Source organism: Myotis lucifugus, unplaced genomic scaffold (assembly GCF_000147115.1).
Source record: "Myotis lucifugus unplaced genomic scaffold, Myoluc2.0 scaffold_5, whole genome shotgun sequence".
Lineage (NCBI taxonomy): Eukaryota > Metazoa > Chordata > Mammalia > Chiroptera > Vespertilionidae > Myotis > Myotis lucifugus.
Window position 1 is genome coordinate 17694689 of NW_005871053.1, and position 18405 is coordinate 17713093.

General features: G+C 42.1%; 1 protein-coding gene across 1 annotated transcript in view; it reads left to right on the forward strand.

The window, feature by feature from the left end:
* The window catches only part of DPP4 (dipeptidyl peptidase 4), an 86735-nt gene that overhangs the window by 25815 nt on the left and 42515 nt on the right, over positions 1 to 18405 (forward strand). Inside the window, exons 5-10 of the mRNA XM_014445986.2 lie at positions 276 to 356; positions 6870 to 6922; positions 7035 to 7107; positions 7966 to 8086; positions 15031 to 15191; positions 16624 to 16727. Coding sequence (XP_014301472.1) covers positions 276 to 356; positions 6870 to 6922; positions 7035 to 7107; positions 7966 to 8086; positions 15031 to 15191; positions 16624 to 16727 — 593 coding nt within the window. The remainder of the gene's footprint in view (positions 1 to 275; positions 357 to 6869; positions 6923 to 7034; positions 7108 to 7965; positions 8087 to 15030; positions 15192 to 16623; positions 16728 to 18405) is intronic.

An 18405-nucleotide genomic window follows, 5' to 3' on the forward strand; every position in this document is an offset into this window, starting at 1 on the left:
GCCCCCTAACAAGAAAGTTCTCTGTTTCTGATCCCCACCCTCACAGCTGTCTTTTCTTGGTTAAAATTAATCCTTCCCTCCCTGGTTCTCTAACCCTGATCACCATCCACCTTTCATCATGGTCATTGGTGTGGAGGAATGTGCCATCTTTCCAGATTGGAAGCTCCCAAGGCACAAGCCACATATCTAAAGCGATATCCTCTACATAGTCAGTGCTCAATAAATGGCAGTTTAATGGGATTGTTTAATTGTTCTTTTTTCTACTTGATTGACAGGATCAATTTGGACATTCTATAAGTGATTATTCAGTGTCTCCTGATAGACGGTTTGTTCTCTTCGAGTACAACTATGTGAAGGTAACAGAAATGTTTTCTTATTGTGACATTTAAAGAATCCTAAGAGTATGTTATATTATAACTGATTTCCAGGATACATACCGGTACATTTAAGATTGATACCTAGTAATATAGCAGGCACTAAAATTCATTAATTCAGCCTGAGGAGGAGAAATGCTTCTCATTCATAAGTCCAAAAAATGTTTTAAAAGACATTTATTTGAGTGTTTGCAAATACTAAAAAGTATAGGTAATATAATATAGATACTAAAAACATAACAAAATAGAACTTATAATTGAAAAGTGAGTTTGCATGTCTGACTTGAACATCCAGTAATATAACCCCTTATTTTCTTTGTCTCAGCTTTACATGCAGTAAAACTCTCAATAAGTATTTGCTTTGAAAAAAATTAAACTTCTCTTCCTTCAGAAGAGACTCTGCAAGGTGACCCAGACCACTCCCCAGCCTGCCTGTCCCACCATATACACCCCGTTCTAAAGGGGAGCCCCATCCCTATAAGAACACTCAGCTTCCCCCAGTCATCCAGCCCCACATCAAATTCTCCCACTTTCATGGAAAGGTTACAGTTTGATCACACATCCTCTTCATGTTTGGAATGGCTGCAAAGCACCAGTAACTTTAACCGCAGCTTTTTGATTACTCGTGGATTTGACAACAGTATGGGAAGTATAGGAAGTTGTGAAATGTAAGAAAAACCAAAAACCTGTAGAGATATCCTGCATTGAAAAAAAATACAAAGCTGAGGATCCCCATCTCTGCTTGTTTTCTAGAATAAATGATAAATATTAGTATAAATACCTTATCTCAAACACCAATGCTGCTGTACTCGGGCCAAGCAAACCATCCCATATTCCGTTTCCTATTTTGGGATGGTGACTCCCAATCATAATATTTACCCTGGATTCACTGTGCTGGGCTCCATTTCCTGGACATGAAGACTAGATGACTGTGTTCTGCTAAACTTATCAACTATGAGCAAATCAGTATCCTATGCCAACTTTAGCACATCTGTTCCCTATTAATGGATTATTGTTTGTTTAATTCAGTGGTTCGTACTGCTGTCTATGTATTAAAATCACTAGAGTTTTACAAAATTCTCAGTGTCCAAGTTCAATTCTCAAATCGATGAATTGAAGTCTCTAGAGTGAAGCCAGCATCACTATTATTTTTTTCAATCTGTAGATTATTCTAATCGGCAATCAAGGTTGAGAACCACTGAATAACATTGGCCTATGTTAAAGACTAACATATAAAGACTGTGAGGTTAAGATAGAAATGGAATAGTAACTGCCAACTCAATTTACTATGTAGCCAAGCTCAGCAGGTGCACTAATTTGAAGTGCACTAATGGATGTATTCCCTGGTGGACCTTAGCTGGACAACCCTCACTGGTAATTTGTATTTGTCATGTCACTGGAATATACATGTGTATTTACTGCTTATTCTATTTTCACTCTGTTCCTTCCTCCTGCCATCCATGCTTTTCAGGCAGTATCCAAAGAGCTCCTTTTAAGTCAGATTATATCATGTTTATGCTTAAATCCTCATTATCATTGGCTTCCAATCACCTTCAGAATAGCTCAGACTCTAACACAGCATCCTCAGAAGCCTGTGTGATTGGACCCCATTCTTCCCATCAGAACCCATCTCCTACCACTCCCTCTGCATTCACCATGGTTGGCCAGTGCTTCTCCTCCTGTGTGCCCCTTAGCATGACTTGAGGAGGTTTTTAAAAATACAGATGCATGCAACCTACCCCTCACCAATTAGCCCCGCATACCCATGGGTGGGCCCAGGCATGGATAGATTTAAGGACTCCCAGGTGACCCAAGGATCCAAAGTTAAGAACCTTTAAATACACAGCTTTTTATTTTAATCAAACATTACTTGCATTTCTACCTATGGGCCAATGCATTTGCCATTGCTTTCTTCTGGAACTTTCTTTCCCCAATCATCAACTGGCTCTCCCTTTTTAGTAATTCAGGTCCAGGCTGGTTTGGATCACTCTGTCTAACATTGCCCTCTGTCACTCTGTTCCCCCACAATGCACCGTTTACTCTCTAACATGTTAGCTTATTTTACTTTCTTCATAAATTTATTGCAAAACACTAAAATATAAGATTATTGAAATTAGAGAATTAAATCTTCTATTTTACTTCCCAGAGTATGCAATAGAATTTTCTGTGCAGCATAAATTTTTTGACTAATTAATGCTCAAGAAACCTATCCAGAACAACAAAAATTAGTCTAATTTTATTCCATTTCCTTGGAAGGTCTGCTATGCAGTGTTCTTTATATCCTACTTCATGACTTCTTCATGACCGAGTTAGTGCTTCCAGAAAGATCAGTTATTACTTCTAAGATATTTTTAAGAAGTAATGATCACTTTTAAGTGGCTATAAAATATAAGTAAATACATAAATAAATGAGTACCATACAGCCTGGTATGGATGTTCTCCTACCATCTTTACTCATTGCCCAATGCGCTAGAAACAGTAGCCTCACCTATCACACGTTGATAATTCCAGGAGCCCTGCTAAGCACTTCACTTATTTCATATCTATTTCATCCTTCTGAGCACTTCACATGCATTCTCATTCACATGAGATTATTGTTGTCATTATGGACATTTTCATAAAGAGAAAATTGAAGCTTAGAGAGAAACTTGTCTGCTGTTACACCTTAGAAACTTAACTTAGTCCATTCAAGCTGCTGTAACAGAATACCACAGACTGGATGGCTTAATCACAGAAATTTATTTCTCACTGTCTGGAGGCTGAGAAGTCAAAATCAAGGTGCTGGCAGAGTCAGTGTCTGGTGAGGTGCTGCTTTCTGGATCATAACTGGCCATCTTCTCTGCATATCCTCACTTGGTGGTCAGGGCAAAGAATCTCTCTGAAGTCTCTTATAAGGGAACTAATGCTTTCATGAGGGCTCCACCCTCTTGAGCTATTTTTAGTCACCACCCAAAGGCCCCACCTCCAAATATCATCACATTGGGGACTTCAACATATGATTTAGGGATGGGAGGTATAAATATTCAGTCTATAGCAAGACTTGAATCCAGGTTAGAAGACTCCGTGATCTTCCCTATCTTTGTGCTTCCATTTTTCTCTGCTACAATGCTTTCATTTACCTCTTCTCTGTGTGAACATCCTCTGCCACTGAAACTTGGTCCAAGAATCACCTTTTGTAGGGCTTTTTCTCTCCCCAAGGCCCAATTTATGATTTCTACCCCTCCCCACCCATCTCTATTTAATCTTTTGTGATTCTTTTCTTGTATTCACTTGTTCATGTCCCCCATTCAACTATGAACTCTTCAGAGAGAGGGAGCCTGTTTTATCTAATCATACTTCACAGGGGATAGTTGCCAATGTTTATATCTTAAACTAGAGACCCAGTGCACAAAAATTTGTGCACTCAGTTGGGGGGGGGTCCCTCAGCCCGGCCTATCCCTCAGAGGATGTGCACCTGCTGGCTTAGGCCCACTCCCTGGGGGATTGGGCCCAAGCTGGCAGTCAGACATCCCTCTGGAAGCCTGGAAACCCTGGGGGATGTCCACTTTCCAGCAGGGAGCAGACCTAAGCTGCAGTCGGACATCCTTAGTGCTGCTGAGGAGGCAGGAGAGGCTCCCACCACCACCGCTGTGCTGGCTGCCATCAGCCTGGCTTGTGGATGAGCAGAACTTCCCCTGTGGGAGCACACTGACCACCAGGGGCAGCTCCTGCATTGAGCATCTGCCCCCGGGTGGTCAGTGTGTGTCATAGTGACCAGTCATTCCCAGTCGTTCTGCTGTTGGGGTTACTTTGCATATTACCCTTTTATTATATAGGATAGAGGCCTGGTGCACGGGTGGGGGCTGGGTGGTTTGCCCTGAAGGGTCTCCCGGATCAGGGTGGGGATCCCGCTGGGGTGCCTGGCCAGCCTGGGTGAGAGGCTGATGGCTGTTTGCAGCTGGTCACACCCCGTTCAGGGTGGGGGTTCCACTGGGGTGCCTTGCCAGCCTGGGTGAGGGGCTGATGGCTGTTTGTAGCTGGTCACACCCCCTTCAGGGTGGGGGTTCCACTGGGGTGCCTGGCCAGCCTAGGTGAGGGGCTGATGGCTGTTTGCAGGCTGGTCACACCCCCTTCAGGGTGGGGGGTCCCCACTGGGGTGCCTGGCCAGCCTAGGTGAGGGGCTGATGGCTGTTTGCAGACTGGCCTCACCCCCTTTATGGTGGGGGGTCCCCACTGGGGTGCCTGGCCAGTCTGTGTGAGGGGGTGAGGGCCGTTTTCAGGCTGGCCAAGCCCCCCAGCGAAGGAAGCTCCCAGCCTCTCCTTTTTTTCTTTTATTCTGGGATTTATTTACCTTCTATAATTAAAACTTTATAGCCTTGAGTGGAGCTCAGAGCCAGCCAGGGCGGGCAGGAAGCTTGGCTTCCTTCATCGCCAGGGGCAACCCAAGCCTCCTGCTCGCTCCAGCTCCGTGGGCACAGCCGGCTGAAAGCAGGTATCTGGGATTTATTTATCTTCTATAATTGAAACTTTGTTGCCTTGAGTGGAGCTCAGAGCCGGCCGCGGCAGGTGGGAAGCTTGTCTTCCTCCATCGCTGGGGCAACCAAGCCTCCTGCTTGCTCTAGCTTTGTGGCTGCCGGGCGCCATCTCGGTTGGGTTAATTTGCATATAGTCGCTCTGATTGGCTGGTGGGCATGGCTTAGGGCATAGTGAAGGTATGGTCAATTTGCATGTTTGTCTTTTATTAGTGTAGATAGATGAGTCTTTTCCAAAAGATGAAGTGAACATTCCAAATGCGTTGGGTGTCCTTTTAAAATCTGGGATGGATCTGTCATCCTGAAATGATCTCAGACCTTCTTATATCTCTGTGTTGTTAGCCTGCACCACACCTTTTGGCTCTAGCAAGTATACTCAGAGGTTTCCCAGAAACAAGCCTGGGGTGTGTCAAAATAATCCGGGATTCAAAAAGGAATGTAGAACTTGCAAAAAGTAGGGACTTAATAAATATTTGTTGACATAAGAGGTTACAGGGGGATAAATGATAAGAGGGAAATATTATTCAAGGTTAGGAACCATGGCTTGTGTCTCAGCTCTGCCATTATACAGCTGGGTCCTTGGGTAACTTTTTTCATGTCTATTTCATCCTTCTAGATAAAATCTGACTTTTCTTTTCGTTGTGTTTCTTCCTTGAATACATACTATGTGGTTCCACTAGACCAAGCTCTAGTATTTTAAAGGTGAATAGAAGACAATTTTTCCCCTCTAGGAATATGGTAAGGGAGGTGGACATTCAGATAAATGATTTTTTAAATTTACATTTGCATCCACATATAAACATTTTTTCATAAATATGAATCTGCAATCATATATATATATTTATCTTTTTTCCATTTTTGCTTCAGATTTTTCATTTTTTCTTGTCTTATTTTTAATAACTTGTTTTATGAGGAATTTTCCCTTTTTCTAACTTAAAATTTATTAGCAAAAAAATGTTTGTAGTAGGGTCTTATAATCTTGTAATGTCTGTAGTCTGTTGTGGTATATCATTTTCCATTTTGATATTTGTCATTCATACCTTTTTTTCTCTCACACTTACTATGTTAGCATTTTTTAATCTTTTAAAGAACCAATTTTTGACTTTGATGAATTATCTCTACTGTGTTTTTTTCTATTTGATTACTGCTTTTACCTTTATTATTTCTTTTCTTCTGATTTCTTTAGATTTGGTTTGCTTTTCATTTTTGATCTTCTTGATAGGGTTGTTTAAAATATTGATAGTATATGTATTTCAATTTTAATATATATTGGTAGGTGGCTTTCAAAATATCTATAATACTTCATATTTTTATGGTCAGTGTAGAAAAGTAAACATTTCTCCACATCACCTCTAGCAATAGAAGTACAGATTTTTAAAAATATTTTTATTTATTTCAGAGAGGAAGGGAGAGGGAGAGAGAGAGAGATAGAAACATCATTGATGAGAGAGAATCATTGATTGGCTGCCACCTGCACATTTCACACTGGGGATCAAGCCCACAACCCGGGCATATGCCCTGACTGAAATCAAACCATGACCTCCTGGTTCATAGGTTGACACTCAACCACTGAGTCATGTTGGCCGGGCTAGAAGTATAGATATTTTAAATATTTTGCTAGTAAAATGGTTGAAAAGTGAAAATTTGCATTCTTCTTAAACAGGTGAACTTAACATACTGTGGTTAGTGCTAGGAATAATGTTTACATGGGAAGTGGCACTTTAGCCCCCTGAGGTCCTGGAAAGGCTCCTTGGCAGAGGTGATGTTCAAATTAGGTTGTAGATGAAATCCAGAGGAGTTTGGACTAGATGGTCTCTAAGATTTTTTTCTAATTCCAAAATTCTAAGAATCTAAATAGAGAATTATAAGAAGAGATAAAATTTGAGAATTATACATTTTATTACTTTGTCATCTTGAGCTCCTATAGCAAGTGGAAAAACTATCCATAATCACAGAAGCCTGAAATGTTTATTTTCTTTTATAGAAATGGAGACATTCCTACACAGCTTCATATGACATTTATGACTTAAATAAAAGGTCAGTGACTTCCTCATAAAACATATTATCCTTTTTTAGTGTAATAATTAAAACAAAACAAAGCACTGTGATTTATTCATATGGTAGTTCTTTCCTTTTATCTTTTTTCCAGGCAGCTGATAACAGAAGAAAGAATTCCAAATGACACACAATTGATCAGATGGTCACCAGAGGGTCATAAATTGGTTAGTGAGTCTTTTTTTCTATCAGAAGAATAATGGTTCAAGTCTCTCGTATGCAGAAGCTGCTAATCTTGATGCACAGTAGACACTTAGGAAGCCAAAACTTTAGTATCACATATAGTATTATTGCCTAAAAGAATATTTTACTAGTCTAACATAGTAAACACAATTCCTGAAAGTCTCTGAACTACTCTTAGGAAATTGTTTATTTAATGGGAAAATGTTCAGTTAACTCTTAAATTCTAATCTCTATTGTGCTTTCAGTTTGTTTGGGGGTTTTTTGCACATGTTTTTATGGGGAGTGGTTGCTGTTGTTATGGTTTGTGGGTGGGTGTTTTTAAAGCATACCTGCTTTCTGCTAGTTCTATGACCTTCTCTGTGTCACTATAGATATATCTGCATGTTCTATAGAGCTAAGAGAATGTTAAATTGCCAATCTAAACAGGAAGATGGAATGTTTACCTGTAGTTAAACTTCTCCCTCTCAGCATGCAACTGCACTCCCTTAGTTACCTCCCCTAAGAAGAAATGCAAAGCACACATCATTCCATAGAAGTGCTCAGTGTGCTTATATACTTTAGCATCCAAATAGTGGTGGTTGTGAGCTTCTTCTTTTTAATATATTAAGAGTATTCTTAAAATTAATTAGGGTTGTAGCTTGTATACTGATAATTTAAGAATATGAGGGGGAGGGAGTAAATGACTCTTCATTTTGCCCAAGTTGAATAACTTAAGGTAACCATTATACTTGCACACCAATATTATTTTAAAATAAAAGAATTGATAAATGTTTTCTTGAGCTTCAGGATAAAATATATTATATCATGTAATTATATGTCAATATTATTTTTTATTTTTGTAGGCATATGTTTGGAACAATGATGTTTATGTTAAAAATGATCCATATTCACCAAGTCAGAGGGTCACAAGTGATGGAAGAGAAGATGCAATCAGTAATGGAATAACTGACTGGGTTTATGAAGGTAGAGACTTTAAAGTGTTTTTAAATCAGAAAATCTGTAAGTTTTTTAAAAATAGTCAAACATTTCTTTAAAAGGGAAGAAATTCAGTGGCATTCAAAAAAGTTGCACTTTTTATAATGTTATCAATTTTTTTTAGCACAGCACCAGATACCTCACAGAAGAATTTCTTAGCAGTAGCTAGTGCTGCTTATGTCCTCATTGTCTCTCAATGCTCCTATTGTCTTCAGTCTACTGCTACAAAGAGCCTTTCTGTGTAGGTAGCTTTTCTGCTTTACAGATGCATAAAAGCCTGCAGATTAACATCAGGCCTACCTACCCCAGAAGTAAGCTAAGTACTCCCACAGCATTCCGAAAGATGACAAAATATTGTTTGGAGGTTGGGGAGTAGAGGGGAAGAAAACACCCATTTTATAAAAGATTTGTGTTAATTTTCTTAGGCAAATTATAATTTCCTGATGTTAAAAACAAAAAGAAATAATTGGAAAGGCTTAAGAAAAAATGGGTCAAAAAACAGAACTAAAAGTGATAAAAAGGATTTATTTTCTTTAAGACACAGAGTTTTAAGAAATATAAAACATTCTAGAGACTTAGGAAATATTAGAAAAACATTTTTCATGTCTATAGTTGACAAGGTAAAAGGTATTTTGAGATGTTTCAAATAGTTCACAAAGTTGCCTCATTCTTATTAAAGACTCCTTATTTCATCCTATTCTTTTTTCTTCATAGTTAAAAAAGTAGTTTCCTTCATAATCTAATTTTGGTTGTCTCCCAGTTCAAGTCAAGTTTTATTAAATGAATAACATTATTTATAAAAAATTACTTTAAAAAAAAGATGAATTCCCATGGTTCAGAAATAAGTGTTTGATTAAAACTTGCAATGAAATTTACTAAGACTAGTCACTTAGAAATTGAAAACATCTTCAACACTTGGTGGACAGCACAGCAAAGCCTCCAGGATCCCCAGTGTGAACAGCATACAGCCTCTTCCCAAAGCTGTGACCCGACCCTTCCTCAGGAATAGCTGCATGTAAAATAAGGACACCCCTGCATTAAATAATAGGGGTCAGTTGCTTATCAATTTCTGGTGCATTCATTATATGCTGCTCCTCATCTTAATTATTATTGTATTTTATTATTGTTACTTGAGGCTCGTGAACGAATTCATGCACGGGTGGGGTCCCTCGGGGTGGCCTGCGGGGATCGCACTAAAACCCACAGTCCAACGCCAGCTGCAGCTCCTACAGCTCCTACCTGCGGCTCCTGCTCATCTGGCCCCATTGTGCCTGCTGTGAGCTCCCGCCCAATCAGTCCCAATTGGGAGAGGCTCCTGCCTCCGCAGCAGTACTTGCCAGCCATGAGCCCTGCACCCTCCCCAGGAGAGTGGCCTGTGGGATCAGGCTGAAACCAGCTCTCTGACATCCCCTGAGGCGTTCCAGATTGTGAGAGGGGCCAGGCCAGGCTGAGGGACCCCACCAGTGCACAATTGGGGCTGGGGAGGGACTGCAGGAGGACTCCAGGGCATTTCCAGCCCATCTCGCCCAGCATTAAGCTAACCTACCAGTCGGAGTGTCTACCCCCTGGTGATCAGTGCACATCATAGCGAGTGGTTGAGTGGCCTTAGCATATTACGCTTTGATTGGTTGAACAGTCAACCAGTCACCGGAAGACCAGACACTTAGCATATTAAGCTTTTATTATATAGGATTATTAATACTGTAACTACTACTACTATTATTACTAGAGGCCCGGTGAAGGAAATTCATGCACTGGGGGGGTGGTCCCTCAGTGTGGCCTGTGCCCTCTCACAGTCTGGGAGCCCTGGGGGGGGATGTCCAACTGACTGCTTAGTGGGCTAGGAGGGCGGGTTTAGCTGCACCCCTGACAAGGTTCAGTGCACTTCTGCTGCAGTGACGGCGCCACTGCTGTCAGGGAAGGGGTGTTGGGGGGGATGAGTCTGACCCTTAGGGGCCGCTTAGGCCTGCCTTCACCCGGGTCTGGAGTTGTAGGGAGGAGAGGCGTGCCTGGCCCCAGCGGAGGGGGCCCAGCAGCGGCAGACCATGGGCCTCGGGTGCCTCGGGGGCGCTGACGGGTTGTCACAGGCGTGCTATTGTTGTGGGCGCCCCTGGCGGGGGTGGCAGGGGAAGAGATTGGGAGTCAGAGATACGGGCTGCAGCTACCCCCAAGGCTGGGTCTTCTCCTGTCTGGTCAGCCTCCCCGTCCCCCCGGGGGTATGGGGGCTGTGGTAGGGTGTCCATGCAGGGGGATTGGAAGAGCTCTCTGTGGCCGCTTCCTCTTCCTTCTTTGCAGTCCGGGCTCCTGTCAAGCACTCTCCTCAGACCCCTGGGAACTTGGCTCTGGCCGCTCTGCCCCTCCATGGCTCCCTGCAGCCCCTGCCCCACTCGGCTCTCCCCGCCGTCCGCCTGTCAGGAGGCTGCCAGGATGCCCTGCTGTGGGGCCACCAGGGAGTATGCGCTAAGCCTTAGCTAAGCCCCCGGCCCTGCGTGTTCGACCGGCAGGCCCCCCTCTTTGCTCTTCGCTCGCCACGCCAGCCTTCACTCGCTGCTCCTGCCAGGGGCCAGCTGGCTTCGCTCCATTGCTTGGCGCCTACATATGCAAATTAGCCGCCATCTTTGTTGGCAGTTAATTTGCATATCGCCCTGATTAGCCAATGGGAAGCGTAGCGGAGGTACGGTTAATTACCCTTTTTGTCTTTTATTAGATAGGATTAAAAACAAGCATTAGGAAGAAACTTGTAAGGAAGCCCCAGGAATCAGAAAAATGATTAGGAAGTTTTCTGTCATTATTTTTTCACATAGGTTTCCACTTCCTTGCTCTCTCTTTTCTCCTTCTGGCTCCCTCATGATGTGAATGTTGGTGTGCTTGAAATTGTTCCAGAGGCTCCGTATACTGTCCTTTTTTGGATTCTTTTTTCTTTTTGCTATTCTGATTGGGTGTTTTCTGCTTTCTATTCTTCCAAATCTCAGATTTGATCCTCTGCTTCATCTACTCCACTGTTGTTTCCCTGTAATGTATTCCTCATTTCAATTAGTACATTCTTTATTTCTGACTGGCTCTCTTTTATGTTTTATAGTTTTGTTTTTTATGTTTTCTGTCTCTTTGTTGAAGTCCTCACTAACTTCACCTACTCTTTCCCTAAGTTCCTGAGCAACCTTATAATCAGTGTTTTAAACTCTACATCTAGATTGCTTGTCTCCATTGTGTTTAGTGTTCTTCTGGAGTTTTGTTCTGTTCTTTCATTTGGGACATGTTTCTTTGTCTCCTCATTTTGGCAGCCTCCCTGTGTTTGTTTCTATGTAATAGGTAGAGCTACTATGTCTCCTGGGCTTGGTAGAGTGGCCTTATGTAGTAGGTGTCCTGTAGGGTCCAGTGGCATAGTCTCCTTGATCACCCAAGCTAGACACTCCAGGTGTGCCCCCATGTGGGCTGTGTATACCCTCTGTTGTAGTTGAGACTTGATTGTTGTTGACATGTCAATGGGAGGGATTTATGCCTAGGCTCATTGGCTGCAAAGACTGGCTGTGCCCACTGTGGAAGATCAGCTGTGCTGGGGCCCACTCCACAGAACAGGACTTACTTTAACAGGGCTCTGGTGCCTGCTGAGTCCATCGTGGGGTGTGTCGCTTGTGGAGGTGGTTGGGTGGTGTGTCAACGTGGTTTGAAGCTGCCAACTAGGTGTGCTGCCTCTGGAGCCTCCTGGGAGGTGCTGGCCAAGGTCAGCCACCATCTGTGTTCGGTTTGGGACCACCAATTATGAGCTACAAAGCAATTTGCAGGTGGATACTACTTGTACTGGACTTAGAGGTGCCCAGGAGAGGCCAAGCTGCCAACCAAGGCTGGCTCCCACTAATACCAGGCCTGAGGCCACATAACAAGAGGTACAGGGCATGCCAAGGCCAGATGCTGCTTGTTGGAAAGTTTTAGGAAAGTTGGAAGCATGAGCCAAGATAGGTCATTTGTATGGAAAAGCTTGGGTGAGCCCACAAGTTGGGTGGGGCAGGGTCTCAGGGAATCACCAGGGTGAGACTAACAGTATGAGCCAGGTTGATAGAGACTCGGATATGGTACCCACCTGCCTGCTCTGTGGGAGCAGGGCTCATCAAAGAAACAATGGCCTCTGTCAATACTTCTAACAAAGCTGCCCCTCCAGCTCTTGACCTGACACCAGACAATTCAATTCATTCTTGTATATACCTGGTGCCTTTCGAGCTGCTGCCCCAGTGCTGGAGCTCAGAGCCAGTGAGTCTGAATAAATCCATGTATGGGCCCTTTAAGAGGAATGCCTGGGACTCTAGCAGCCTTCCATCTCACTGAGCCACAATCCCTGCTGTTTTATAGACAGAAGTTATGGGGACTTCTCTTCCTGGCATTGGAACCCTGGGCTAGTGGGCTTGGTGTGGGGCTGGAACCCCTTGCTCCTCAGTGGGGGGCCTCTGTAGCCAAGATACACCTTTTTTATCCACTATACATGGGTGTGGGACCAGCCTGTTCTGCATCTCCACCCCTCCTATCAGTTTTGATGTAGTTTCTTCTTTAATTCCTTAGTTGTAGGACTTCTGTTCAGGTTCAACTAGATTTCAGGTAGTTCTGATGAGTGATGTTTTTTTCTGTATTTTAGTTGTAATTTCAATGTGGTTGTGGGAGGATGCAAGAACCACATGTACTTACACTGCCATCTTGACCCAAAACCCTCAACCAGATGTAGTTTTATAATGATAACTAGAGGCCTGGTGCACGAGATTCATGCACTCAGGGGGGTCCCTCAGCCTGACCTGTGCCCTCTCATAGTCTGGGAGTCCTTGGGCCTAAGCCAGCAGGCAGATATCCTTAGAGCTGCCACAGAGGCAGGAAAGGCTCTCGCCACTGCTGCTGTGCTTACCAGCCATGATAAGGCTTCTGGCTGAGTGGTGCTCCCCCTATGGGAGTACACTGACCACCAGGGGGCAGCTCCTGCATTGAGCGTCTGCCCCCTGGTGGTCAGTGTGTGTCATAGCAACTGGTCGTTCTGCCACTCAGTCAATTTGCATATTACCCTTTTATTATATAGGATTTTAATATTAATGTAGAAAAGCACGTTCTGTATTCTGAATAACCACCAATTCAAAACTTAGAGCACTATCTGCTACTTGTATTATTAATTTTATGTATTTGCATCTTTATCTTAGACTAGAACCAATGGGTAGAGGCCACAAGTAGTGAGACATCAATTCAGTATAATGAAGTTCTTAGTGCAAAATATCCTTGACTTAGAATCACAAGGCCTGCATCCTAATTCACTCAGTCCTTCTCTGCCTTAGTTGCCTTTTCTGTAAAATGGGCTATGAATAGACTCTCCCATGGATCTTTGTGAAGACTAAATTAGATAAGTGGTTTGTAAATTCTAAATTGCTACATAAATGTAAGTCAACAATATAGGTATAAAGCAGTCAAAGGGGGAGCAGGCTTCCTAACCAAGAAGAAGGTTCTCTGTTCCTAGAAGTGCTGAAATAGGTAGGAAGACATCGCAGAGCATGGAAATGAAAAGCATGGACTCATACCAAATAAGCCTGGATTTATTCTTGATTCTATCAATTGTTGCCTGCGTGATCCTGGACAAATTACTTATTCTCTTCAAGCCTAACTGCTTCCCTTTGCTCATCTGCACACAATGAGTTATCATGAGGATTAACTGAGATAATAGATGTCAGTTGCTTTTCAATTCCTGGTGCATTCATTATATGCTGCTGCTCATCTTAATTAGTATTGTACTTTATTATTAATACTGTAACTACTACTATTATTGTTATTATTGAAAACAAGCATTTGGAAGAAACTTGTAAGGAAGCCCCAGGAATCAGAAAAGTGATTGGGATAAATAGTTTCCTAATTCTAAGATTCAAGTTTCTATGCCTTTGTTTTTACCTTTATATTCACATCAGAACATAAGATTTGTGGGTTAAATCTGCATAAAGAACTAGGAGTCTCTATCTAGTCTACTTGAACCCTCCATCCCCAGTTGATAAAAGAGGTTCTGGCATTTTCACAACTAGTAGTTGGAAGTCCCATGAACAGACTTGATAATAAACACAGGAAGGAGCTACCTTTGCCAGAGATTGAGAACTAGGCCAAGAGTGTTCTGGAAATCAAGACCTTTCCTTTCCTTTGCATTCCTCTTTGACCCTCTTTCCTCACCCATCATCTTAGACATCAGAGGAGGGTGTTAATCCAAGGGAGTCTTCAGTTTCTTCAGGTTAGGCCAGTGGTCGGCAAACTGGCCCCTTGAGTGTGACCCTTCCACAAAATACCACGTGCGGGTGTGCACGTACAGTACGATTGAAACTTCGTGGCCCATGCCACGGGGCCAAAGAGCCTCATGTGGCTCGCGAGCCTCGGTTTGCCGACCACTGGGTTAGGCGAAGGAGATGTTTCTGAGTAGGGGTCTCATGGAGCTCCTCGCCACTCTAAATCTATCCTTCCCTCACCTTGTTTGTGCCAAGAGCAGTAAACTCTGGGCACCATATTGGTTTAATAGCATAGAGCCACACACCACCCACCCAGTTGGGGAGAGTATGCTGGCATGTTGACGGTTTGAAAATGAGAAAGGAGAATCAGCCCCTTATGTGAAATTTACTTTGAGTATGTTTTGCAGCATAAATTTAGAGGATTATAAGATAAAGAAAAACATGTAGAGCTTATATTAAATATTATGTGCTAAAATATTCTAAAAACAGTCCAACGGGTTACTTATTTTTATAGCCCAGATCTATCCTTGAAGATTTTATTTTTATTCATTTGTATTACTCTGATTTTGGAAGCCCAGCAAACGCAGAGTGGTTCATTAGTTGAACTCTACTGTAATTACTAAAGCTAATGAGAACAATATTTTGAATGCCAAAGCCAATTTATCAGCTACTTCTTGTAACAGAACAATTTACGTCTCTTTTCAGAGGAAATCTTCAGTACCCACTCCGCTCTGTGGTGGTCTCCAAACGGCACATTTTTAGCATATGCCCAGTTTAACGACACTGACGTCCCACGTATTGAATACTCTGTCTACTTGGACGAGTCGCTGCAGTACCCAAAGACTATCCACATTCCATATCCAAAGGTCTGTGCTCCTATTCATATAGCAGTTCTGTGATTTGATGGGAAGAGAATGGTTTCATTTAATCCTTTCCTGCTAATGAAAATATTGTCAGTCTCTCTTCAACAGCTTGCTGTGATTACTCTTGCTGAAGTCAACAGCATCTGGCAATTTTAAAGTATTTTTATTATCCCAGGAAAGAGTGTGATTTAAGGTTTTGTAATTTCTCCAAAAACTTTGAGGAATGACAAGCCGAAAAAGATGGGGGAAATGCTTTTAAAAGAGGTAGGGGGACTGGAAATGTTTGAATGGAGGAAAAGAGAGGCTATAATTGAATCACAAGCTCATCTCATTTGTGGAAGTTGGAATGTGCCCTAGATGAAGTTGAAAAGCTTGATTATATATCAGGTTGTATTACTAATTAACAGATACAAGACTAGTTTTAGTGGTTCTATTATAGATTTGGCACTAGTGTTAATTTCACACATCCTACATTTGGAATAATAGTGTCATGTCTTGGTTCTCAAGGCTGTTCTCCCCCTCCGGATGCATGTTTATGAAAATTGAAAAGCTCCCTTCAGCAGTGTAAGCTAAGGAAGAGGGGAATTTAGATGGGAACTACAATTCTTCACTAGTATCATCATAATAATGGCCACCGTATTGTCCATAGGAAAATGTAATAGTACAGTGCTGTTTTGCTGTAAGCAATTTGGAAAAAGGGATTTTTATTTTTACCAACTCCCTCAATTTGTTTTATGAAGAGCTGCCATTTTAGGAAGACAGAGAAAAAAAGATCAGAGACTAAATATGGAGATGTATTTTCAGTGAAATGTAATTTTTTGATGAGTGAAACTGGCAAAAAAACAAACAAACCATAAAATGTTCTTACTAAAAATACATTATTTCTAGCTAATTTGTCAGTTGAGGATCTATGTGTGTATATAAGGTTTTATAGATTTCTGTCATGCTATTTATTGTAAAGCTCCAACGTGGTGAACCTGAATTTGGAGTGAAAATGACAGCTTCCTAATTAGCATTATTGGCTCTCAGCTTAGGGAAACTAATTTTCCTGGTGGATTGTGTCTTTGGCTGAACCCAAGGAATTTTTCCTAGTGGTCAGCCAGTTGACTTCTTGTCTTCTGGAGTCAGGATATATTTTCAAAATATCAGAAATGATTTTAAGAAATGTATCCTTGTCTGCATAAAGTATACATAAATTATGAATATTTACTATTTAAACAGGAGTGTTTGGGGTCTCTATATATTTCTGACTGAACATGAAAAGGTTGCATTTCATGACCCTCCCTTATGTTCATTTTATCTACATTAAATTGTTTGAATGTGTCTGATTGTTATAATTTTATGGCTGTAATGCAGACATTTTTGTACAGTTTTAAACTTGTGCAATGATGTTGTATTTATTGTCAATACCAATCCTGTGATTGCTTTTTCCTAGGCAGGAGCTAACAATCCAACTGTAAAGCTCTATGTTGTAAATACTGACAACCTCACCAATCTAGATCCTGTGCAAATCATTGCTCCTGCTTCTGTGTTAATAGGGTAAGACTCTTGACCCAAATGAGTGGGTAGTTGCATAGCTCCCAAGGAGAAAATTTAAAGAATGAATAGCAGATTCCGTGGTATCCTCCCATGGTATTACCCAGGCTGGCAGTCTTTCATTCTTTCACTTAGCTACTCTTTGTTGACCACACTTGATGTCTCTGTGCTGGGCAGAGATGTTGTTGCACAATGAATAGAGCCGTCAGAGTCCCTAGTGTCATGGACCCTATACTCAAGGTGGGAGAAGCGGACAAGAACCAGGGGAACAAATAAAGATATATATATATTAAATGTAAGGTGGTGACAAATGTTGTGAAGACAACTAAAGCAGGGCAAAGTGACGGAGATGGTGATGTTGAGGGGGAGGGGAGGAGTGTTAGGGAAGGCCCCTCTGATGAGATGACCTGTGAGCATTGATGTGAAGAACGGGGTGGGGGTGGGTCTTGCCACATGGATAGCTAGGGGTACCGAATCCAGGCAGAGGTAGAGCAAGTGGAAGCACCCTGCGGAGAGAACACGCTTGGTGCATTAAAGGACCTGCGAGGAGGACAGGGTGACGGAGCCACCTGAGTGAAGAGGAGAGTGCTGGGAGTAAGGCCAGATCACACAGGCTTTCCAAGTCCATTTAAGAACTAGAAAAATGCAGGACAACTGTGGGTTAAATTTAGGGAGCCTCATGATGCTGATGTGCCTGAGGATGTCAGTTACTTAAATAATCCTTAGTGGTTTGAAATTCTGCTATTGAGAATTCTGCCCCTTGTTACTTTCTTGTAAAGATAACCACCGTATTGCATGCATTTAGGGCTTTCAAGTTTCTCCTTGTTCATTTCTTTTATCTATATTGGTTTTGTTGTCGTTGTTAAATAATAACTCGCATATTTTCAGCACTCACTATGTGCCAAACACAGGGTACTGTCAAAAGTAACTCTCTCTTTCCAACAACTATTATCATATGCCTGTGTTACAGATAAGAAAAATGAGTCCTAGAGATTAAGAAAATGACAAAGCAGGATTTTGTATTCAAACTTGTCTTTCTGACTTGGAGAACAGCGCTTGTAAGCATTCTGCTAGGTGCCTCCTTCTGTGCGAATTCAGGTGGTGCCCTCAGGTTCCTGAAGCTGTCATCAGAGTAAAATGCAGTATCCGCTTTCTCAGGGTTGCATTTACTACATCAGGCATGCTGTCGGCTTTGCTCTGTAATTGCTAATTCATTAACTTGTTTAGAAATATTTATATTAACCTATTTATTCTTTGGAGGGAGACCAGTTACTAGTAAATTTAAAAATAATTTTTTCCTGAGTTTGTCCAAGGATATAAAAAATTTACCCAGTGGTTCTAAAACCTGGTGTTCGGTCCCATCCAGCCATCTCTTCAATCACCATTGATTGAGCACCCACTATTTACACACACAAAAGTCCTCAGAGTGAGTTTCTGCCCTTCTGAGACTTATGATTGGGTAGAGGATGTAAGACATTCCCATAAATGACTCCAAGAGCAAATGTGACAGAGGTATAAACAAAAGGCTGGAGGCCTTCTGGAGGGAGTGGGGGAGAGGTGGGTTTTTCATGACCCCAGCAATCAAAGAATGTGTAGATTGAACAGGTAGGATTACAGCAGGGCACAGTGGGGAGGAAGAGCTCTGAAGTGGGAGGAACCGCATGGGAAAGGGTGGGGCTGT